The sequence below is a fragment of the Dama dama genome, chromosome 9 (genome assembly GCF_033118175.1).
Source record: "Dama dama isolate Ldn47 chromosome 9, ASM3311817v1, whole genome shotgun sequence".
Classification (NCBI taxonomy): Eukaryota; Metazoa; Chordata; class Mammalia; order Artiodactyla; family Cervidae; genus Dama; species Dama dama.
Window position 1 is genome coordinate 54,117,653 of NC_083689.1, and position 25,166 is coordinate 54,142,818.

Sequence of the window (25,166 nt, forward strand, 5' to 3'; positions counted from 1 at the left end):
CTAGTTTTTTTTTAAACAACTTTAATATTGCTTAATTTTCATACCATAAAATTCACTCATTTAAATGTACAATCCAATAACTTTTAGTAAATTTACAGAATTGTGTGATCATCACCTCCATCTGGTTTTGGATCCATCACTCCAAAATCTCTCATGCTTCTTTGTGATCAGCCTGCATTCCCACCACTATAATCCAGGCAACCACTATTTTCCTTACCTGTCTCTCTAGATTTGCCTTTTCTCTATAGATCTGATATAAATGAGATTGTACAACATATGGTCTTTTGTGCCTGGACTCTTCACTTAGCATAATGTTTTCAAGGTTCATCCATGTTGTAGGATATATCAGTAGTTTGTTCCTTTTTACTGTAGAATAACCCCAGTTCTTCCTAAACAAGATTAAACCTTAAACTGGCCTCAAAGTGATTATTAAATATTTCTTCCATTTTATGTCCAGATGTTAGGATTATTGATATTGATAATTATTTTGCCTTTGGGGAGTAAATTTAAGTGTAACTGAAAACCTTGACTTAAATGTATAATTATTTCATTTTTAATGTACACTGCCAATATGAGTATTCCTGTATGGGAAGTCTGATTTTCTCCCAGGTAATGTTCATTGTTTCTCTCATAGATTTTTACATAAAGTGTTTACTTAAACTCAGAATAATTGTCCTTTATAATATAAGTTTAATATGGTGTTCAGGTAGTGAACTTAAACACTTATGGAAGTGTTTGACTTAATTAATGAACAATTTAGAAAGTTATAGCTTAAGAATTAATTTCAACCTATATTTTAAATTAATAAAAGAAACATTTTGGTAATTTGAAAAACACTTTTCCCCACTTTGATCTACAAATTATAATTTCTTACAGTAATCTGTACTTACACAGTTAATATTGTAAAAAGAAAAATTGGGCAGTTACACTAACATTTATGATACCCTCAACATTATTTTGGTTCTGCTTTAGATTTTATGTTCTCTAGAAAGTCCAATTTAATAAGCAGAATTTTGAGATTCTTTCCTCTTTGATTTTCCTTTTCTGCCTACCCCTGACTTGTTTTCCAAAATCATCCAATCCTAAATATTGCATTTTTTAAATTTAAAAAAGTCACATTTTTTTGATTGGCAGCATCCCTGTTTGTGCTATGTAAAATCGAAGAGTTTGGTCATTAGCTACGACTGGTATGAATCTTTGAGCATTCATTCTACAGCATTAGTTATATGGGTTTTGGGAGGGAGGATGCTGGGGGGTGGGGGTTGGGGGAGGGCTGGGTTTTTTTTTTTCTTTCTTTCTTTCTTTCTTCTTCTTCTTCTTCTTTTTTTTTTTTTAGCATGGCACATTTTCAAACATTTTTCATGTGCTTAGGTACATCCAAGCAGAAGTCCAGTTCCCTGCAGGTAGCAGATCAGGACGTACTGCCACCTTTTCACCCATACCAGCCTTTGGAGTGCATAGTAGAGGAGACTGAAGGAAAACTGAATGAACTGGGACAAAGAATTAGTGCTATTGAAAAAGCACAGCTTAAATCATTGGAGTTAATTCAAGGTGAACCTCTGAACAAAGATAAGATAGAAGAACTTAAAAAGAACAGAGAAGAGCAAGTCCAGAAGAAGAAGAAAATACTGAAAGAACTGCAGAAAGTGGAAAGGCAGTTGCAGATGAAAACACAGCAGCAATTTACCAAAGAATATCTGGAAACCAAAGGTCAGAAAGACACAGTATCTCTACACCAGCAGTGCTCTCATAGAGGAGTCTTCCTAGAAGGGGAAGGAGATGATAGTCTCCCAGAGGATCATTTTTCAGAGTTACATCAGGTTGACACAATCTTATTTAAAGATAATGATGTTGATGATGAGCAACAGTCTCCACCATCGGCAGAACAAATTGATTTTGTCCCAGTCCAGCCTTTATCATCTCCACAGTGTAACTTTTCCAGTGAATTAGGTTCTAATGGGACAAATTCTCTTGAACTTCAGAAAGTATCAGGTAATCATCAGATTATAGGACAGCCTCAGATTGCTATTACTGGACATGATCAGGGGCTGTTAGTGCAAGAACCAGATGGACTAATGGTTGCAACTCCAGCCCAGACGCTTACCGACACTCTTGATGACCTGATAGCAGGTGGGTTAAGAAATATACCTATAATAATTTCTCTTTAATTTTTGTGCTCAACTTCTTTACACAACTTTCCAAAAACACCAACTTGGTATTTTTCCTTTTTTAGAACTATGTTTTTAAAATCATTTCTTGAGGTGTTTTGGAAGTGACTTTAACTAAACTCAACAGCATTAAAACACAAAAGTGTGCTTTCCCTCTTCTTTTTCGTTATTTGCAAAAGCAAAGAAATAAAGTTGTCATGATCCTTTATTTTAGACTTTTGGTATCAAAATCACCTTGTCTCATATCTTGGGTAGGAGATCTCAAAGTAGAATTTCTTTGCAGGCTTTAGAGATAATCGTATAAGATTAGACATTTAATTTTCCTATTGGTGATTTTCATATTTGGAAAATCAGAACTCTAAATCACACTGCTTTTTCTTCATGATTTTATTAGATCAATTTAAACGTTCTAATTAAAAGGGATATTCAGAAAAAAACTGTAAGCATTCCATATTGTTAAAATATGTGTGATTAGAAGATCTAATGTACATTGAAAGTATTGTCCATTTGATAATGATTTGGAGATTGGGCTTTTTGTAGTAACTGTCTTGATGAAAGCACACAGACATCCAACACACACTCAAACACACACAGACAGAGGTAATCACCAAAGCAAAAAAGAGACCAGCCTTATAAATTTAAAGTATATGTTTCTGTTTATTGTTGTGTGGAAAATTACAACTAGATATGAAATGAGGTGCACAAGTTTACTTTCCCTTTCATTGTCCTTGCAGCAGTGGGAAAACAGTGCAATTAATCATTTACCTTCCTAAAGATGGCTGGTGAATGTATCACCTCCATGAGAGCGCAGTTCAGAAATGCAGCCAGAATGGCTGTTGACAGTGGATGAAGACCAAGAACTAAGATGTAGCTGGAGTGATATTCAAAGGCAGGCCAGTCCTCTGTCTCTTGATTGCAACATTTTTTTTTCTTTACTGTTGTCTGTTTCTTCTTGTCATATTCTCCTCCCCTCCTCTCATCCCAGTTATGCTTTCCCAGTTTCCTTTCTTCTTCTGTGAGCCTTTAGTCTTCCTAATCTTTACTGAATCTTTTAAATGTGGAATAAAATTACTTAATTCAGGAATTTTATTGGGCATGTGTATGACTTCCAGTGTTTATTGTAAGAGTGCCTTTGAGGCTCCTCTGATATGTAATAGGTATTGCTGTGCAGAGGAGGAATGTCTTAGTTTTCATAAAGAAAATTAAAATGCTAGGAAATGTTTTAAAGAGTTAGATTCTTTATTCTTTAATTTTATTTTTTATGTCTTCAGCCCACAACCACTTCACTCAGATCAACTTTGTGTTATTAGCATTGCAAGTTGTTATAAATATTGAATAACTTTATAGTTCACTTATGGTTCTGATTTCTAATTTGTTTAAAGCAGTTATTGGAGTGTAAAGTATGATTAGGATTAATAATAATGAAACTCATGACCTGGAAGGAGCATTTTTAAGACTTAGTGTTCTATAAATATCATTATAATGTTCCTAATTAAGTACTCCATTTGCTGTTATGAAATCCGCATTATTGATCAGTTTAGTTTGTTGGAACTTAGGACCTGTCCTTTTTATTTTTAAAGAATGGAGGAAACATCTCTAAAGGGTACTTGTAGGTGTTAACTTTATGGTAGTATTTAAGGCTCTTTTTTGTAGAGGAGGTCAAATACTGTTTATTCCACTGAAGTATTTGTTAAATTGAAGTGACCTTTTATAAAGTTCACATGAAACTTCAAAAACTCAGTTTAGAAAACATCTTTTAATTATATTTAACATTAATCTAAATGAATAAAATTTACTTTCTTTTAGACATTAATGTCTCGTGACACTGTTGGCCCACCATATTATACAATATTCTTTTGTTAGTAAGCTTTAAAGTATAAATTTGTCAATACATTAAAAATTATATGTGGCATAGCTTGTGGGACCTTAGTTCCCTGAACAGGGATCAAACAAACCCTGGTACCCAGCAGTGAAAGTGCCGAGTCCTAACCACTGGATTGCCAGTGAAGTGAAGTGTTCGTTGCTCAGTCATGTCCAACTTGTTGCAACCCCATGGACTATAGCCCGCCAGGCTCTTCTGTCCAGGGAATTCTCCAGGATTGCCAGGGAATTCCCTAAAAATTATCTTTATTTAAAAACTTTTCATTTTGTTGAAGCTTATATTTTAAAATATATAGCAAAAAAGGATGACTTGCCTCAAAATTTAAAATGTTATTTTATTAAGTCTGAATTTCTCTTAATTTCTTAATTGAAGGTGAAAAAAATTAGATAAGGATGAATTAGGTAAATACCTAGTTCCATGATTATACGATATGTTAATATGTCAGTAAAATTATAGGTTAGGCCAAATATGTAATTAATTTTACCAATATCAAATCTAGTTATCATGCCTTTATATGATATCATGCTTTATTAATAAAAGAGAATACATCTTACAGTTTTACTTTAGATAATAGTGGTAAGTTTTACTCTTAGGACGGTTTTGTTTTTTTGTTTTTTTTTTTTTAATTTTTCCCAGCACGCCAGGCATGTGGGACCTTAGTTCCCTGATCAGGGATTGAACCCTCACCCCCAGCATTGGAAGGCAGAGTCTTAATTAACCACTGGACCACTGGGGAAGTCCCAGGATTTTTTTTTTTTTACTGCTGTTCTATCTCAAAATATTTGTCATGAAAGCGAGTTAGTTAGATACATAATTTATTAATGTTATAACTTCAGTAGTTGACTGACAGCAGTTTAGTCTTAGATGTATCATACTTGATATAGTCCCAGCCAGAATATATGTATACTTTCGGATTGGAAACTCCAATTGGAAACTTCAGGTCCATTTCTTCTGAAAGTAAGTGCTGGGCTTTTGAAGTTATCATAATACCAAGTGATTCTCAGTTCAAATGTCTAGAATAAAGGTCTGAAAATAAACAGCAATTTAAAGAAATTCAAAATAGCTTTGACCATTGAGGAGTTCTAGAAACATCTAGCAAAATTTTCATTCTTAATATATAAAGTTCCTTAGTTAAAAAAAATTAACTAATACCACTTTATTTACATTTATTGAGTGCTTGCCATTTACCAAGCTCAGTGCTAAATGCTTTTATATATGTAATTTCACGAGCTATTTAGTAATACTAGAAAATAAGTCCATCTCCCATCTATTTTTCTGTTGAAAACTGAGGCTAATGGAAATTAAGTTGCTAGTTAAATGTTAAGATTCAAAAATTCAGCCAGGTTTAAGAACCGTAGATATAATATGCATCCATTTGATTCAACTGGAAGTTCTGAGTTTATATTTAAGATATTATTTTCTTAGAATTCTAAGTTGTATCAAATAACAATTTCCCTTATTATTTTTATATTAAGATATGATTTGTGTATATGGTTTAATACAGTTTTGTGACTTTAGAACATTGTTAATGTTGTTGGCATCTTAATAGGCTCTCAACACATTACAATTCAAAAGTATCTTGCTTTAAGCAATCTGGTGATAGTCAATTTAGGTTTTAGAATAAAGTAATTGAAAATTATCTTTGAGGGAATTTACAATAAAATTCTTTAATAATTTCTTTTAGTAGATGTTAATATTGTATTTATAGATTGTTATTTATATGGAAATATTTAATACAGTTACTGTTACCTAAATTGGATTACAGTGATTTAATGTTTTAACAACTTGCAGCATTATTATCTTCCATATTGCCTACAAAACTGTCTTAAATTTTATAAAGAATTAAGTAAAATATCACCCCATTTTAGGATAGTACATAAATTTAATTTGAATTATGTAGTGACTTTCATGATAATGATCTGTTTTGGTCATTTTCAGAGACATTTTGTTCAGACGTAGGAAGCATTTTAGGATTTTTGAAATTGTCATAGTCCTGGTATAATTTTATCTTAATAAATCCTTTATTCCACATATACTTTTAAAATCTTTGCTATTTTCTAGTTTTATCTTTAGAACTTTTCATATGTAATTAATGCTTTTAAAGTCACTTCTGTGGAATGTTTCTGATTGTCATTATTACAAGGAGGAAAAAATGTTTCTAGGATACTGTTGTACCAAAATGTACAATCAACGTAGCAACACTTTTTTGCTAATAGAGCTGTTAAATGCACTAAAGTATTTTTTAAAAACCAACTCTGTAAAAAAAAGTCTTTTATACCATCACATTCTGACATAGCACTCTAGTCAACTATTTAAATTTTTTTTTAATATCTGTCTTTCATAATCACAAAAAGAGATAGCATGAATAAACAAATTTAACAATGATAGAAAAGTAATTCTTTAGTAAATATATGTTAATGAGTATGAGACTGTTGTTAAAATCTTACTGTTAAAAAGGTGCTATATATCAAAGTTTAGTGTCTTGTTTCTGGAACTTTTTTCCAATCTTATCAGCTGTTTTGAGGGGGGTAGCAAAATACTATGTGCTTTTAATTCATTCAGTGACAGAGTTTTAAAACTTTGTTTTCATCATGCACATTCTTGTAAGGCAAAACAAATGTTTATAATCATTTTTATTTATAACCATATGGCTAAATATTTATGTGTATATTTATGTGGTAATGGAAGCTGCAGAAAGTCATATGATCAAGATGATTTTATATATATTGGTTGGGAGGAGGGAGGGACAGCTGATGTAGAAACATCCTTAAAATTTGCTATTATTTATAAAGAAGTAGTATACTACAGTTAATCTTTCATACTTGTTCTGGTCATAAGTATCCTTGATTGAGATTTAGCCATATTAAAATTCTAGAGAGAAAACATTCTCCAACCATTGAAATGCTTAACATTTTCCTTTATGACTTATGTGTTTTTGATTGACTTTTAGCATGGGTAAGAGGAAGTTAATTGCCGTCACTGAAACTTTGTTGTCTTTTTCTATATTATTGATTATATATTTTTTCTGAGTTTTTTCTTTCTTGAGTGAATTGTAATGTTTTATTTTTCAGTGCAGTGATTGATAGTACTGAAGTCCTATAAAATATCTGATAATTACATATATTGGGCACTTACCATACCAAACACTGTGTTAAATGCTTTTTATATATTATCTCACAGACAATTCACAACATCCCTCTGAGATGGGTCCTGTTTCCCCCTCCATGGGGCAAACTCTTGTCTTTTATGAAAGAAAAGAAATATGCAGAGCCACAAGGATATAATTTCATTTAATTCAGTTTCAGACACTAGATTTTGAGGTCCTAAATAAAAGTTCCAGTGTTAAAGCAGTTTGATTTTCAGACACTGATTCATTTTAGCAAATTGTCACAGTAAATATTGAATTTTAAAAGTACATACTCTGTGCTATTTATGAGAGAGATACTCTAACTTGTTCTTTCCCTTCTTCTACATCTTCTTTCTGTTTTTCTTCTTCTTGTTTTAAAATTTGCATTATTTTCAGGATATTTTTATCTAATTGCCTTTTACAAACTAAGATTTACAATTCCTTTTTTTTAAATTGGAAACTATTTTCTTCCTATTGACACTGTAAAAAGCTGCTATTTCTTCTGTATTCACTAAATTCCAGGTACCATGCTCAGTATTCTATTCCCAACAACCTTACAATGGAGGTACTATACTTATCATCCCATTTTACACATAAGGAAATTGAGGTTCTGAGAGTTTAAATTACTTGCCCAAGATCAGAAAGTCATTGGTAGAACTGGGATTCAAACATATGTCCATCTGACTCCAAAGCTTGTGATTTAACTACTACATTGTATTACTGCTATAGAATTTTCTGTTTTCTGTGTTTTTCTGTATAAAAATGACTTTATTCTTTTAAGTAGAATTCAGCAATATGAATATTGTTTTTCAGCTGTGAGTAGCAGAGTGCCCACTGGCTCGAACAGCTCTTCTCAAAACACAGAATGTCTTACACCTGAACCCTGTTCTCAGTCTCCAAGCAATGTGGCTTCCCAGTCTATACCCCCTGTGTATCCTTCAGTTGACATTGATGCACATGTAAGTAGACTGCTTTATTTATATTTATTTTATGCACATTCCAATTATCTTTGGAAAGGAAAAGATTCATTGTACATTAATTGTGGAAATTAACATTATTGGCTCTTCAATCAATAACACCACCGTAAACAGAAAAAAAAGTTTGCCTCTTTTTTGTTTCCTTTTCCTAGACTGAGAGCAATCATGACACCGCATTAACCCTAGCTTGTGCGGGTGGCCATGAAGAGCTTGTATCTGTACTCATAGCACGAGATGCTAAAATTGAACACAGAGACAAAAAAGGTAAGAAGTGTTAGAAATAAAGTCTTGAGTGTCAGAAAATTTTTTCTCACTATGGGTAAGTAGTTCCTGGACTATTCAGTGAAAAGATGGGTTAGCATATTTCAATTAAGTATATCCAGATTTGTTCATCTACAGAGCCAAATTATTATTCAGAAATTCAAAAATTATAGATCATCCAGGGAAGTACAGCAAGTTGTGTTTGCTTTTTCCTTGGTCCAAAAGTAGAGCATACAGAGGTATCAAAGTTTATTATGAGTATAAACTTGAATAGTTTTCTTTGACTTAGCATTTTCTTTTTATCAAGTATTTATGCGGTTTTGTCAGTAAATTTGGGTTTAAAGGAGTTTTTAAAGGAGTTTTATGATTTTAAGTATCTGTCCTAAAGACTTCTTCCTCCTAAAACAATAAAGAATTAAAAAACAGTGGCTTAACAAGTAAAAAACACAAATTTGACTGAGATTTTTTTTTTTTCTGATTTAGGTTTCACACCACTGATCCTGGCAGCAACAGCAGGACATGTTGGAGTTGTTGAAATCCTTTTGGATAAAGGTGGAGATATAGAAGCCCAATCGGAACGAACTAAGGATACTCCTCTTTCATTAGCATGTTCTGGTGGACGTCAGGAAGTATGCTGATGTTTATTTTCATTTTGTAAACATTTTATTTGTATTTTAAATATGCATGTGCTTAGTAGTTTAGCTACAATGAATAAAACTTGCATGTGTTTTGAGATGTTCTTTATATTAAATTTAATGAGAATAGTAAATGTCCTTTTAAAGAATCTATTTCATGCCTTTTTAGGCAAAATAGAAATTCTCTGTATCCTTACATTTACTGAGTCTGAATGGAGCAAAATCCTAACACATGAAATGTAAATTTGTCACTTAATAATTGAGGAAGTGAAAGAGTAACAACTTGTTATTTCAGTATAATTAGGATTTCATAGGTCTGAATTCCTTGATAAAAATTGAATTCATTTATCTAGTACTGATATTTGAATATTTAGTATCTGATTAAAATGTTAGATATTTAGAGAACTTAAAGATCCCATTTCTTTGTGCTTCTTTCATTATAAGATGAACCCTTGGTGTAAACTAGATTTCTCTGTTCCTATTTTACTTTGCAGGTGGTAGACTTGCTGCTGGCTCGGGGTGCAAATAAAGAACATAGGAATGTATCTGATTATACACCACTGAGTCTAGCTGCATCTGGAGGATATGTTAATATCATTAAGATTCTGCTTAATGCTGGGGCAGAAATTAATTCAAGGTATCTATCACCTGTTCATTTTATTATTCATTATTAGTAAATTATGACCTTGGAGTTAAGTGTTTTCCCCTAAATATTTAGACAGATACCAGTTTTAAGCAAGATAATACTAAAGTTGCAAGGCCAACAATTATTCCTGTAGTAATCAGAGCTTATTTCAGCTAACGTGGCTGTTTTCAAAGAGGTTTCATTTCAGAAAACTCTTTGTTATATATATAGTTAGAAATTTATAGCCTCTGAATAGGAGTTGTGTTTTTAATTGTGAGATTTTCTTAATTTGAGATTTTCTAATTATGAGACTAAACAAATAAAATCTATTCTTTGGTGGTAGAAAGCTTTCTTTTCACTGAAACTTTTTCATTTTTTATGTTCTCTCTGCTTTTAAAAAAAACAACAGGCAACATATTATTTTAATTTTCTGAGCACATTTCCCCCCTTAGGACTGGGAGTAAACTAGGTATTTCTCCCCTGATGTTGGCTGCAATGAATGGACATGTTCCTGCAGTGAAACTGCTGCTTGATATGGGTTCAGATATTAACGCCCAAATAGAGACCAATCGGAACACAGCTCTCACCTTGGCCTGTTTCCAAGGCCGGGCAGAAGTAGTGAGCTTGCTTCTGGATCGAAAAGCCAATGTTGAACATAGGGCAAAGGTAAGCATTTTATAACTTATCAACTACTTCAGACATATTTCTAATAGAAAGAGCATAATATAACATGGCATAGCACACTCAAATGTGCTATTTTAAATTTTCCTAAGCTAAAATTAGGAAATTCCTGCCCCTAAAATCCTATTCAGGATTGTAGAATAGTACTATCCAGTGGTCGGTGACACACTGTCACCGTTCATAACTTTATTAAAGACAGCTAAGATCTCCTTTAATGAGACATGTGCTTTAACCATTGGTAAAAATCTCAATCAAAAATTACTTTATAAATTATAAAACTGAGGGAACTGAAATTGAGGCATCTATAATCTGATTGTAACAGATTATGACAATTTCATGACAGTGTAGCATTTAGAAAGTAGGAGTTAGTATGTCAGTGTTTATAATTTCTCTTCTTAGAACTATTAGGTACTTAGAGCCCCCGAAACACGTAGCTCATGTATAATTCTTTATAACCAGACAATGGTCAATCTAGTAGTCATTTCAAATTGAAAATGTCTGAATGAAAGTCTCTTATTTTTTTCCCTGATTATCACTTTTTTATTTCTTAAAAGAGACAGTTACTGTCTCATGTAGATTGATAACAACAGAGATGTTATGAACTATTTTTATTACCATAAGGTAGTATAAGTTAATTTAGTCTAGCATGTCTTAACTGAATCTGACAATTTTCACTTGCTATTTTAGTAAAGCTTAAGAGTGAATTTTGCTTAGCTCTCTTGGGAGAGAAAATCAGAAATAGAATCCACTTACAAGTCATTTTTCAGTCCTTTAAAGAAATCAATATAATTTACCCACATAATTTTTTGGTTTAAACAGACTGGTCTTACCCCCTTGATGGAAGCTGCTTCTGGAGGATATGCAGAGGTTGGAAGAGTTCTCCTAGATAAAGGAGCAGATGTCAATGCCCCTCCTGTGCCTTCCTCAAGAGACACTGCTTTAACAATAGCAGCGGACAAAGGTCACTACAAATTCTGTGAGCTCCTGATTAATAGGTAGGTAAATTTTATATTTGTAAAAATTTCCTATGATCCCTTTCACTTTTCAGAGCCTTTACAGTTAATAAAATTGTTTTACTTTATTTGACATTTAAAAGAACAGAGTATTTGTTTGAACTTTGTAAAAGAAAAAAGATAAATTAGAGAAAAAAAGGAAAAGTTAGCCCCTTCTCATAGGAAGCAAGCTATACTAACATTCTTTGATTTGTACAGGGGAGCCCATATTGATGTTCGCAACAAGAAGGGAAACACACCACTTTGGTTGGCATCCAATGGTGGTCATTTTGAAGTGGTGCAGTTGCTAGTGCGATCAGGTGCTGACGTGGATGGAGCTGATAACCGGAAAATCACACCTCTTATGTCAGCATTTCGCAAGGTAACTCTATGTGGACAAAAATGACAGAATTTGTTTAAAACTGCTGAATTTTAAGTTGAAGTCATAGGAGAAAGATTGGTCTTGAGGAATTGACACTGTTTCTATATACACACCTCTGCTATCTTGTACTCTCTTTGTGGCCAAATCTAAGAGCTGTATGGTAGTTCCCTATAAGCAACTTTGCTGTTAAATAACTTCGTATCTTGAAGAGTTTTGTTATATTTTTGTACATAAAACATGAGATTTCAGGGCAGATATTACAAGTAGATAGATGTTTAAGAGGAACAAAAACAAGTAGACTCATAAAAATTTATTATACCTCGTATATATATTAAAGTTTACTTCTCTGCTCTATATTACAAAGCTTTCCCATTAAAATTGTGATAGACTATAAACTACTTAACATGGCTTACAAAGCCCTGTATGATATGGCTCATGCCAGCCTCAGACCAATCATTTCTACTGCCCTTCCCCTTTGCCCCTTTGCTTACTACACTTCAGCCACTGGCCTAGAATTCACTAAATTTTTAACTTTCTGAGGCCCTTTGCTCACTGGTTTTCTTTTCCTGAAATATTCTTTCACTTGCTTTTCACCTGGCTCACTTCTCCTCATTCTTTAATGTCTACTCCTTTAATATCATTTCTCAGAAAGTCCTTTCCTAACTTGCAATCTGAAAAGTTTCTCTTGTTCTCTTTTATAGTTCACCATTATTTTCCTTATCTCATTTTGTAATTGTACATGCAAACGTGTTAGTTTTTTAATGCTCCTTTCCCCAATTAGGGGCTTCCCTGGTGGCTTGGACAGTAAAGAATCTTCCCCAGAACCGGGTTCAATCCCTGGGTCAGGAAGATCCCCTGGAGAAGGAAATGGCAACCCCCTCCAGTATTCTTGCCTGGAGAATTCCATGGACAGAGGGACAGAGGGACCTGGCAGGCTACAGTCCATGGAGTCACAAAGAGTTGGACATGATTTAGTGACTTTCATTTTCACTCCCTAATTAGACTGGAAGATCTATGAAGGTGAAGATTCATGATTGTCTTTTTCACCACTATTTATACCTAGTTGTTCAGCACAGTGTCTCACACACACTAGATGGTCAATAAATAGCTATTGAATGAGAGCAGTGTAAGTTACCTATCTTTTAAAAAATCTTAAATATTTTTTCCAATTTTTTCTTTTCTTTAAATTGAGATATAATTTATATATATTAAAAGTGCACAAATCTAAGATGCATAGTTTAATGAGTTTTAATAAATGTATATACCTATGTAACCCACATCCCATAAAGATAGAAACTACTTCCATAATCCTAGAAACTTTAATCATGCCCATTGTCAGTTAATTCCCTGCCCCAGAGGCAACCACTTTTCTGGCTTTTGCCACCATCACACTAATTCTTTTTTTGTTTGTTTATTTTTTGGCTACACCATGGCATGTGCAAGATTTTATTTATAGTTATCCCACCAAGGATCAAACCCGTGCCATGTGCACTGGAAGCACAGAACCTTAACTACTGGACCACCAGGGAATTTTTCCCATCAGATTACTTCTTGAAGATGTTTTAGAACCTTAGTATTAGGGGAAACTATGCAAGTTTCATTGTTAAAATAGATGTACTTTTAATGATTACAGATCATCAAGCCTCTGATAATACCATCTAGAAAATGTTTCACCTAGATTCAAGTCATAGGACTCAGACAAATATGACAGTCGACCTTGTTTAGTTTAGTAAGAGAGAGCCAAAGTTGTTGTCGTAGTTGAGTCACTAAGTCATGTCTGACTCTCTGCAACCCCATGGGCTGCAGCACACCAGGCTTCTCTGTTGTTCACTATCTCCTGGAGTTTGCTCAAATTCATGTCCATTGAATCTGTGATGCTATCTAACCATCTCAGCCTATGCCACCCCCATCTCCTTTTGCATTCAGTCTTTCCCAGAATCAGGGTCTTTTCCAATGACTTTTCAGGGTTAATTTCCTTTAGGATTTACTGGTTTGGTCTCCTTGCAATCCAAGGGACTCTCAAGAGACTTCTCCAGCACTACAACTCGAAAGCATGAGTTCTTCTGCACTCAGCCTTCTTTATAGTTTAACTCTCACATCCGTACATGACTACTGGAAAAACCATAGCTTTGACTAGATGGACCTTTGTCAGCAAAGTGAAGTCTTTGCTTTTTAATACACTGTGTAGGTGTGTCATAGCTTTCCTTCCAAGGAGCATGCTTCTTTTAATTTCATGGCTGCAGTCACCGTCCACAGTGATACCAGATGCCATGATCTTGGTTTTTTGAATGTTAAGTTTTAAGCCAGCTTTTTCACTCTCCTCTTTCACCCTCATCAAGAAGCTCTTTAGTTCCTCTTTACTTTCTGCCATTAGAGTGGTATCATCTGCATATCTGACATTGTTGATGTTTCTCCTGGCAATCTTGATTCCAGCTTGTGATTCATCCAGCCTGGCATTTCGCATGATGTGCTCTGCATATAAGTTAAATAAACAGGGTGACAATATACAGCCTGGATGTACTCCTTTCCAATTTTGAACCAGTCAAAATGACCAGTTCCTTGTAAGATTCTAACTGTTGTTCTAACTGGAGGAGGGAATAGCAAACCACTCCACTATCCTTGCGGTGAGAACCCCATGAACAGTAAGAAAAGGCAAAAAGGGGCAAAATAATGCTTTGGAATTTAGAACATCCTCTTTTAGATTTAATTTCCCTTTTATATTGAGAGAGATTTCACATCACCAGTTTTTATTTTATTAATAGATTTATTTCTATTTCTATTCAAAAGTATTTCTATTTTCAGTGGGATGAGAGCAAATTAAATTCAGGAGAAATATCATTTGGTCTTCCATGTATTTCCCAGCATGTTGTACTTACCTCTTTCTGTTCATATTTTCATAGTTTCAATTGTTAAGTTTAGTAAATTCTGAAGTGTTACTGTATCTTTCACTCTTTTAAGTTTTTGAGGATATGGGCCAGCTTTCATTGGTTTCTTTTGTGTACTTTTTGTTGTACTTTTTACAGGGTCATGTAAAAGTTGTTCAGTATTTGGTTAAGGAAGTCAATCAGTTCCCTTCGGATATAGAATGCATGAGATACATAGCAACAATCACTGATAAGGTAGGTTTAATATGCTGTTGAAGCACATTTTTATTCTTTATGGAATTATATACCAAAGTATATGTTAACAGCCTGTTCTTTTTATCCTTTATAAGACAGATAACCTGATTTTTCAATGATTAGTTTCTCCATTTGCAAATGAAGAATGAGTATAATTTATAAATTATTTTGAGATTTTCTTCCTAATATGGACTGTAATTACAGCAACTGCATCTAAACTTTATTATTAGGTTATTAGCCAGATAAGACAGTTTTCTAAGAACACATAAGCTTTTTAAGGAAATGGTAGCCTATTTTGATTTTTTAGTCAAACTCTAGATTCAGAGGATAACTTGATTTGGTTTAGTAAATATCCAGTAATTTGGACTTTAAGCCCTGAACTTTGGTATACTTACCAGCTCAAGTTTTATTGGCCTCTTTATGTGTTTCTGTATTTATATAATTCCATTTCTGGTATAGGAACTGTTGAAAAAATGTCACCAATGTGTTGAGACAATTGTGAAGGCTAAAGACCAACAGGCTGCAGAAGCAAATAAGAATGCAAGTATTCTTTTAAAGGAACTTGATCTGGAAAAGGTGAGTGAGAAATATAATTTTCCTTTTTAGAACTGGTTGAAAATCTAGTAGAATACATTTGCTACTTATTTGACTATAATCTTAACAAAATCTCTTTTTATAAAATGATAAATTATCAAACTACCATCAATTTTTTTTATTCTAACCTGTTATACAAAAAAAATATTTTTAACCATATAAGTGAAGAATTAGTTTTTAAACATGTCACAGTTTTCTACATGATATTATTGCCTAAGTTGTTTTACCATTAGTGTACGCAGAAATTTATTAAAACATTGGAAATCTTTCATTTATTATAAGATCTGGGGTATCAGTGGTTTATTGAATTCTTAAAGAGTAAGTGTCTAAATTTCCTTGGATGTGCTAGTATAATGGAAATTTTTTTTTAAAAGATCACTTTTCTGAGGTTCAGTGTGCCTCAGAAAATGAGGGTGTTCTTATGAACCCAGAAGTTATATTAAAAGAATAAATACTATAATCAAGTAGAGTTAGAATGTGGGAGATAGCTTAACATTAAGATATTTTATTGATGATAAAAGAAAGGGGAAAAATCCATTTTAGAGATGCTAAAATTTTGATACCAATTCTTAGTTTGTTAAAAGAAACAAACTTGTTAAAAAACAGAATAAAAAGTTGCTTAAAATCAATAAGACAAAAGATAACTTGCCCAGAATGAAAAATAATTTCATGGGCAATTCACAGAAAAAGAAATATAAATTTTCAGTAAATAGATGGAGAAGGCGCAGCTTCATGAATAAACAAAGAAATGCACAGTGAAAGAGTGATTTAAATTTCCTTTGCCAGACTGCTGCTGCTGCTACTGCTAAGTCTTCAGTCGTGTCCAACTCTGTGCGACCCCATAGACGGCAGCCCACCAGGCTCCCCTGTCCCTGGGATTCTCCAGGCAAGAGTAGTGGAGTGGGGTGCCATTGCCTTCTCCACCTTTGCCAGACTAGGGAAACTCAAAATTTAATGTTTGGGGGAAAAAATTTAAAGGTTTGATAATAGCTGTTGATGGCTAGGATGTGGAGAAATTAGGACTCCGGTATGACTTTTGATACATGGTATAAATTAGTGTAATTATTAATGGAGATTTGATGAATTAAATTTTAAAAAGTGCATACCTTTACTCCAGTCATTCCTCTTTTAGAAATATAGCCAAGGTAAATACTTTGACAAATGCTTAAAGATGCAAGTGTATTAAAGGACATTCACAGTTAAATTGCTTATAATATGGGGAAAGGTGAAAAACCTTAAAGTTTTATCATTAGGAAATTAAGTAAATTTTAATACTGCCATGATAAACTTGATTATAGTTAAAATCACAAGTGGAAAAAATAATACCATTTTAAAATAAAGGGAAGTTAAAGTTTGATGACTTCTATGGTTCCTTCCATGTCTGTAATTTTATTTTTGTGTAACTACCCAGGGGTATGGTCAGCAATTCCCTGAACAGCCATTTTGCTCTTATGCTATGAAAATGATAAAATAATTGTTAACTGAATATGCAATTTCTTCTTTCAGTCCTCAGACCCTTTCTTATTTACATAGGGAGTTGAGAGACTTCATTTATCTTTTTTTTTTTTTTTTTAATTTTTATTTTTTTCTTTGTTTGGCCATAATATAAAGTGCAGAAGAGTAAAATTTTGTGCTTTGTAGGCCATACAAACAGTCATGACTCTCTGACTCTGGTAGTATGAGAGCACCCACAGACAGTAGTTAAATGAATGTGTTCCAGTAGAACTTTATTTATAGACATCAAAATTTTAATTTTTTGATTATTTTTGCATGTCACGAAATGTTTGCCTTTTCATTTTTTTCAACCATTTAAAATGTAAAAGTTATTCTTAGCATTCAAGCCATAATTTGCTGATACCTGGTTTTGGATAAATAAAAATGTTAAAAATAGCTTATTTGTGACTTAGAATGGTAAATTATAGTTTTGAGGAAAGTGCTTTACTTAATTACCAGGACAACTGGACTTCATTGACAGTTTCATATGGTGAGGATTTTTTAGATAATTTCCATAGAAATGTGAGTAATTTGATGTGTTTTCTGTTTGTTTCAAGCTTTCTTTATGATGTGAGTCAACCATTGTCATGTTCCCCTTTCTGAAAACAAGTAATTTCTACAATGGCCTCCTATGGATATTTTCATAGTGAAATTTGTTAATATCTTATAAAGATTGTAACAGTTGCATTTTAATTAAACACTGCCACATAAATCTAGGTAGTCAGTAATCTACTTTCTGTCTTTATGGATTTGCTTATTCCAGACATTTGATATTTGGAATCATCATACAATATTTGGTCCTCTGTGACTGGCTTCTTTTGCTTCATGTTTTCAAGGTTTATACATATTGTAGCATATATCATTACTTCATTTTTTATTGCTGAATAATATCCCATTATATAGATACACAACATTTTGTTTATGCATTTATTAGTTGTTGAACATTTAGTTTGTTTCCACTTCATAGGTATACAAGTTGTCTGTTTTGTTTTAACTTGGAATGTTTCATGAATTTGTATGTCATTCTTATGCAGGAGCAATGCTAACCTTCTGTATTACTTCAATTTTTTTTAGTATGTTTGCTGCTGAAGCAAGCATGGCATACAAGTTTTTGTATGAATGTGTTTTCATTTCTCTTGGGTATATATCTAGGAATGGAATTGCTAGCTCATATGGCAATTCTGTGCTTAACCACTTGGGAAACTGCCAGATTGTTTTCCAAGGTAGCTGCACCATTTTATAATCCTACCAGCAGTGTATGAAGTCTTCAGTTTCTTCTTATTCTAACCATGATTTATCTGTCTTTTTGATTAGCCATCCTAGTGACAGTGAAATGGGTATCTCATTGTGATTTGATATGCTTTTCCCTGATGGTTTGTGATATTGAGCATCTGTGTTTACTGGCCATTTGATTATTGTTTGTAGAAATGTCTCCAGATCCTTTGCCCATTTTTAATTGACTGATTTGTCTTTTCATTATTGAGTTACAAGAGTTCTTTATCAATTCCTGATACAAAACCCTTACCAGATGTAAGATTTGCAAAAATTTTTTCCTATTTTATGTTTTCTCACTTTATTGATGATCCCTGTGAAGCGCAACAACTTTTAATTTTGATGATGTCCAGCATATCTGTTTCTTCTTTTGTTGCTTTTATAAATGTGTGTTAAGAGTGACACCCATGGGAAACCCCATGTATCATAAACAAAAGCATCATTTCATTATTTATTTTGAATCATTGCATTATTGTTAAGATGAGATAAAGAGTCGGCCGGACTTTGTGACTAAAACAACAATTTTATTACAGTCAAGAGAGGAGAGCAGAAAGCAGGCTCTTGCAGCTAAAAGAGAGAAAAGAAAAGAAAAGAGAAAAAAGAAAAAAGAGGAGCAGAAAAGAAAGCAGGAAGAAGACGAGGAAAACAAACCTAAGGAGAATTCAGAACTACCGGAAGATGAAGATGAAGAGGAGAATGAGGAAGATGGTGAGAAATGGACCATCTGAATTAGTGATAAAAATTCTTTTGTGTTTATCAGCTTCATTTTGAATGTTTTTTTGCTCTCAAAACTAATTCTAGTTAAATATTCAATTACTTTAATCTGAAATTGGCAGATGACTTCTATATTCAATATTTCTAAGTATTTTACATTGTAAAGTGACATAGACAAACAGAAGGGGAAGACATTCAGGTGTAATTTAAATTCCCTGTAAAAATTATGTATGTCCTAAAGTGATACCATAAGAGGTTTGCCAGCTTTTCTTCAGGTTCTTCCTTACTCTCTCATTCCCCAGTTAGAAACTGGGGAGAGGTCTAGTTCCTCAGTAAACTTTTAACTAAGGTTTAGTGTTGAAGCTGTATAGCACTGGGGCCCATTACTCTCAAAGAATTGTTTATTGTACAATCTGGCAATTACAGTAATAGGCAAATGATTTTTCTCTATTTGAATTCTAATTCTAAAATGCTATTTTAAAAACTTCTTAAAAAAAATAAATAAAAACTTCTTAAATCCAATCTGTATTGTGATTTTTGGTTAGTTCATGAGACTAGCATTTCAAAGCTTAAGAATGTTAATGTTTTGTACTGAGTTAGACATCAAAATATGATATTTTCATTCTCACAACTGTAAAGATTTGTTTATTTACTAGTGAATACTGATAAAAGGAAAATATGACTAAGAGTGAATTATGAATTATTAGGTATATTCTATCACAATCTGTTTTGAGATCCGTGGCTCTCAGTGTGATTTATATCCTTTTTCATAATTTCAGTGGAGCAAGAAATTCCCATAGAACCTCCTAGTGCGACTACCACCACCACAATTGGAATCTCTGCAACATCTGCAACATTCACAAATGTGTTTGGGAAAAAAAGGGCCAATGTTGTGACAACTCCTAGCACCAACCGGAAAAATAAGAAGAACAAAACCAAAGAGACTCCTCCCACTGCACATTTAATATTACCAGAACAACATATATCCTTAGCACAGCAAAAGGCAGATAAGAATAAAGTAAACGGAGAAAGCAAAGGTGGTGGTACAGGTGGGAATAGTGATTCAGATAACTTGGACAGCACTGATTGCAACAGTGAGAGTAGCAGTGGTGGTAAAAGCCAAGAGTTAAATTTCACTATGGATGTGAATTCCTCTAGTGATAGGAGATATCCCTCACTGCTACTCCATTCCCAAGAGGAAAAGACAAGTACCGCTGCTTCCAAAACTCAGACACGGTAAAATTTTCTGACTTGTTAACTCTGCACCTACCTTTCCTTTTGCATACCTGGCACAAGAACTTGAAGTAACACAAGTTGTGTTAAATAATTTAAGTCTACCACATTATCTGTCTTCAACATTTAAAACTGAAACATTTAAAACCGGTGTCCTCCTAATCATGTGCTAGTTATGAAAGGAAATTATTAGAACTTTTAAGGTTTAATTTTGAAGTTGAAAATATTAGCATACCTTGGTTTTACTTTAATTATGTCATTTTCATTGATTATATATAGTCCTTTTGGCTTCTGAATCCATTTTAATACTAAAATAAATGATGAACTCTTTGCCCTATTTCTGTTTTTCTGAATTGTTAATAATTTGATGTACCAAATTTTAATTCAAGTATTTCAGCAAATCTCTTGAGTTTCTATCTTAAAATTTATCTTTTATTGGATTTTGATATTTCTCTTAGACTTGAAGGCGAAGTGAATCCTAATTCCTTATCAACAACCTACAAGTCAGTGTCATTGCCTTTAAGTTCTCCAAACATAAAGCTGAATCTGACTAGCCCTAAAAGGGGGCAAAAAAGAGAGGAAGGATGGAAAGAAGTTGTCCGAAGGTAAGTACAATTAGTCTCATCTTTTTAACTTATCTCCTCGTTTTCTCCTCTTGTGAGATGGTTACCCAGTTAATTAATGACTAATTTGAATGTGATTTCAACTACAATGCCATACTATATCCAGAGTAGACTAAAATTAGAAATTAGAAACAGTATGTAAATTGTGCATGTATATTTTATATGATACAAGAAATGTTGGCTTTAGAAAAACAAAAAATACTTTATTAAAGCATAAGATATAACAGTTTACAGACAAATCATAGAAAAAGGTCACAAACTTCCTAAGAGAGAGATTCACTTGACAGCAAAGTCACGATGTTATTAGTGAGGGCTATGGTATTTGTTTAATGGTCCCATTTTGAGTCAGACAAGTTTGTTCATCTACGGTATTTAAATAATGTTAGAGTTCGCTAAAGAACCGTTGTCTGCTTTTAACTAATGCAGTTAGATCACCATAAAAGGTGGGGAAAGAGCTCATAAAATTTAAACTTCCTTCTCCCTCAAAAAAATAAAGACAAATAGCAACACCCTACAGCTAATTTGACAACTCCTTTTATTCACACTGTTTTATACATAAACCGTGATGAATAAAAACAGAGAGGGACCAGTGCTTTAAAATGTTTCACACAATCCAGAAGGTATCTCAAGCCTCTGCTCATGCTTTACAACAGGAAATTAGGACAAGACACAGATTTACTTGTGTGCACTTAATCACCAAAGGACTAAGATGTCTGAGGTTTTATTGTATAATTTTTCTAAGACTTTTTGTCCATTAGAAGCAAACAGAAAAGGAAGAAGTCTTGGCAGAACAGGAGAAATGATGTGCACTTAATAATTAGATTGATTTAAGTATTATTTATGGCCTAGTCTATGCTCTAGCTTTCAAAATGTCTAAATATAGTCTTCCCAATTTGTCTACATTAGCATATTAAATTTTGATCGTGAAATGTATTTTAGAGTCTGCAATTGGTTATTCTTCTGGAAGGTATAGTTCAAAGCTTGAGGGTGGAATCTTCAAGGGGGGAATCTTGACAGCCAGCAGTGACCACATGAAAATAATGAATGTTGCTTTCATTTGGTTCTGTCAGCAAACACTGGGTTTCCACAGTAATCCTGCAAGAGAGCCAGGCCATCTTGTCAGATCCCAGTGTCAGCCTCTGGTGTTCTAATTCCACTTGCCTCACACAAGTGGAATTCACACACTTGTGAATTGCTTTTTATGTAATTCAACTCCGAGGCTTATTGCTTAGTAAAGTCGTTGAAACTGATAACCTGCCTGTATTCATTTTCACATAGAGTTTAACAATGTGGTATGCATTATTTTAATTTTGAAAGTATCAATATATATGATCATTGTCATTCAGTTAACATGTGATAGTTTGAATGCTGAGATCATGAGTGACTTAAGTATAATTTTTTCAAATGGCAATGTGTTTTTCATCTTTAACTAAATTAAATTCAATATAATAAGAGGTCAGTTTCTAAATAAAAGCTTCTAATAACTTCCTCTTTAAGGTTTGATAAATAGTATTCTCCAGATGTTCATGAACATACTTACTGAGACATGTTTTTTTAATAAACATTTTGATTTCATATGCTCATGTGTGTGGTCTTCCTTTTATAGGTCAAAGAAATTATCTGTTCCAGCCTCAGTGGTTTCCAGAATAATGGGAAGAGGAGGATGCAACATCACTGCAATTCAAGATGTTACTGGTGCCCACATTGATGTGGATAAACAAAAAGATAAGAATGGCGAGAGAATGATCACAATTAGGTAATTGTGAAATATATATGTGTGTGTATATATATATAGTTAGTTCTGTGAGGAAGTTAAACTGTATTAGAAGCACATTTTTGTTAGCCATGGTACAATCAGAATTTCATTTTGTGGTAAAGATTACCTAGTTTTTTATGATTTTGATCTTGTTTTGTTTTTTGTTTGTTTTCTCCCCAGGGGTGGTACAGAATCAACAAGATATGCAGTTCAACTTATTAATGCACTTATTCAAGATCCTGCTAAGGAACTGGAAGACTTGATTCCTAAAAACCATATCAGAACACCTGCCAGCACCAAAGCCATTCATGCAAACTTCTCATCTGGAGTAGGCACCACAGCAGCTTCCAGTAAAAATGCATTTCCCTTGGGTGCTCCAAGTCTTGTAACATCACAGGCAACAACATTATCCACGTTCCAGCCCGCTAATAAACTTAATAAGAACGTTCCAGCAAATGTACGTTCTTCTTTCCCAGTTTCTCTCCCCTTAGCTTATCCCCACCCGCATTTTGCCCTGTTGGCTGCTCAAACTATGCAACAGATTCGGCATCCTCGCTTACCCATGGCCCAGTTTGGAGGAACCTTTTCACCCTCTCCTAACACTTGGGGACCATTCCCGGTGAGACCTGTGAATCCTGGCAACACAAACAGCTCTCCAAAGCATAATAATACAGGCCGTCTACCTAACCAGAACGGAACTGTTCTGCCCTCAGAGTCTACTGGACTAGCTACTGCCAGTTGCCCTATCACTGTCTCTTCTGTAGTTGCTGCCAGTCAGCAACTATGTGTGACTAATACCCGGACTCCTTCATCAGTCAGAAAGCAGCTGTTTGCCTGTGTGCCTAAGACAAGCCCTCCAGCAACAGTGATTTCTTCTATGACAAGCACTTGTAGTTCCCTGCCTTCAGTCTCCTCTGCACCTATCACTAGTGGGCAAGTTCCCACCACATTTCTGCCTGCAAGTACTTCTCAAGCACAGCTTTCTTCACAAAAGATGGAGTCTTTCTCTGCCATGCCCGCCCCCAAAGAAAAAGTGTCCATACAGGACCAGTCCACGGCAAACCTGTGTCCCCCCTCTTCAACTGCCAACAGCTGCAATAGCTCTGCCAGCAACACCCCAGGAGCTCCAGAAACTCACCCACCTGGTAGTCCCACTCCTCCATCCAATAACACACAGGAGGAAGCACAGCCATCCAGTGTGTCTGATTTAAGTCCTATGTCAATGCCTTTTGCATCTAATTCAGAACCTGCTCCATTGACTTTGGCATCACCTAGATTGGTTGCTGCTGATAATCAGGATACCAGTAATTTACCTCAGTTAGCTGTACCAGCACCTCGAGTTTCTCATCGATTGCAACCCAGAGGTTCTTTCTACTCAGTGGTACCAAATGCAACTATACACCAGGATCCCCAGTCCATTTTTGTTACAAATCCAGTTCCTTTAACACCACCTCAAGGCCCACCAGCTACAGTGCAGCTTTCTTCAGCCATGAACATTATGAATGGTTCTCAGATGCACATTAACCCAGCAAATAAATCTTTGCCACCTACATTTGGCCCGGCCACGCTTTTCAATCACTTCAGTAGTCTTTTTGATAGCAGTCAGGTACCAGCTAACCAGGGTTGGGGAGATGGTCCTCTGTCCTCACGAGTTGCTGCAGATGCCTCTTTCACTGTTCAGTCAGCGTTTCTGGGTAGCTCTGTACTTGGACACTTGGAGAATGTGCACCCTGACAATTCCAAGGCCCCTGGCTTCAGATCACCTTCCCAGCGAGTTTCTACTAGTCCAGTTGGTAAGTTATTGTAACTGTCATGACTGCGCAATTTGGGGCTTTAACAGCATAATCTTAACCTTCCAAAGATGATAAAGCATTTATTTTATACATAATGTTTATTGCATGATCATGAAGAAATAAGAGTATATCATAAACAGTAAAGACCCCTTAATGACTGCTGATTGAGTGGACAAAAAACTGGTTGTAGGTAAGTCATTCAAATATGAACTGCTTTATATTCTTTTTTATGATCTCTCTGTACCTGTTATCAAGGGAGTTACACCTTGTGTCAGTTCATTTTCTAGAATTGATATAATATATTCATAAAAGGGACCCATAGGATGCTTCAAGGATTCCAAATTCACAGACATTTTTTAAATCAAAGTGAGTGTTTGCATTTCTTAGATTTAAAAAGGTTGGGTTATAATTCAGAATCTACATTCTTTGTTTTCAGTCATGGGCACTCAGAATGAATATTAAATGATGTCTTAACCCATCTTGTTTATAATAGATGGAGCTGCTTGAAGAGATCCAGTCGTGTATGTGCTCTTATTTTTAAAAAACAATTTCAAATCAGCTCTTTGTTCCTTGAAATTAGAAATTAGCTGCTGAGGCAGTATAAGAAAGATTTGGAAAGATAAGAAGCTAGTGGTGAGCAGAGATATTTGGAAAGCCAGAATCCATTTTCCAGAGTCTAAGGGCCAAAATTGTGTTCCAGTCTGCTCTATTATGCTCTGATTTAGTCCAGTCTGCTCTAATAAATGCTAAAAGACAAATTAGAAATTGTGGCTGACCTAGAATGCGGGGGGTTAAGAAGTAATAGTGCCACTTATTTAGCATTTTTTTTCCAGTTGGA

The 25,166-nt window shown here is 34.1% G+C and overlaps 1 protein-coding gene and 1 non-coding gene across 13 annotated transcripts in view; one reads left to right on the forward strand and one right to left on the reverse strand.

Annotated features, from left to right (window-relative positions):
- Positions 1-25,166, forward strand: part of ANKHD1 (ankyrin repeat and KH domain containing 1) — a 112,391-nt gene that overhangs the window by 73,491 nt on the left and 13,734 nt on the right. For 10 of the 12 annotated variants that reach the window (XR_009694176.1, XM_061151468.1, XM_061151469.1 and 7 more), the window contains 15 exons: positions 1,372-2,130; positions 7,991-8,136; positions 8,307-8,418; positions 8,899-9,044; positions 9,545-9,687; positions 10,128-10,341; positions 11,176-11,351; positions 11,568-11,730; positions 14,754-14,849; positions 15,309-15,425; positions 18,743-18,917; positions 19,703-20,159; positions 20,615-20,761; positions 22,386-22,535; positions 22,716-24,328. Coding sequence is in view for 11 of the 12 variants with exons in the window: in XM_061151468.1 (XP_061007451.1) it covers positions 1,372-2,130; positions 7,991-8,136; positions 8,307-8,418; positions 8,899-9,044; positions 9,545-9,687; positions 10,128-10,341; positions 11,176-11,351; positions 11,568-11,730; positions 14,754-14,849; positions 15,309-15,425; positions 18,743-18,917; positions 19,703-20,159; positions 20,615-20,761; positions 22,386-22,535; positions 22,716-24,328 (4,614 nt within the window). In the remaining variant the exon portion in view is untranslated. The remainder of the gene's footprint in view (positions 1-1,371; positions 2,131-7,990; positions 8,137-8,306; positions 8,419-8,898; positions 9,045-9,544; positions 9,688-10,127; positions 10,342-11,175; positions 11,352-11,567; positions 11,731-14,753; positions 14,850-15,308; positions 15,426-18,742; positions 18,918-19,702; positions 20,160-20,614; positions 20,762-22,385; positions 22,536-22,715; positions 24,329-25,166) is intronic. The other 2 variants (XM_061151476.1, XM_061151477.1) reach the window with 1 other exon arrangement.
- LOC133062999 (U6 spliceosomal RNA) lies at positions 17,927-18,031 on the reverse strand. Its single transcript, XR_009694315.1, has one exon. It is a non-coding gene; the product is annotated as a U6 spliceosomal RNA (small nuclear RNA).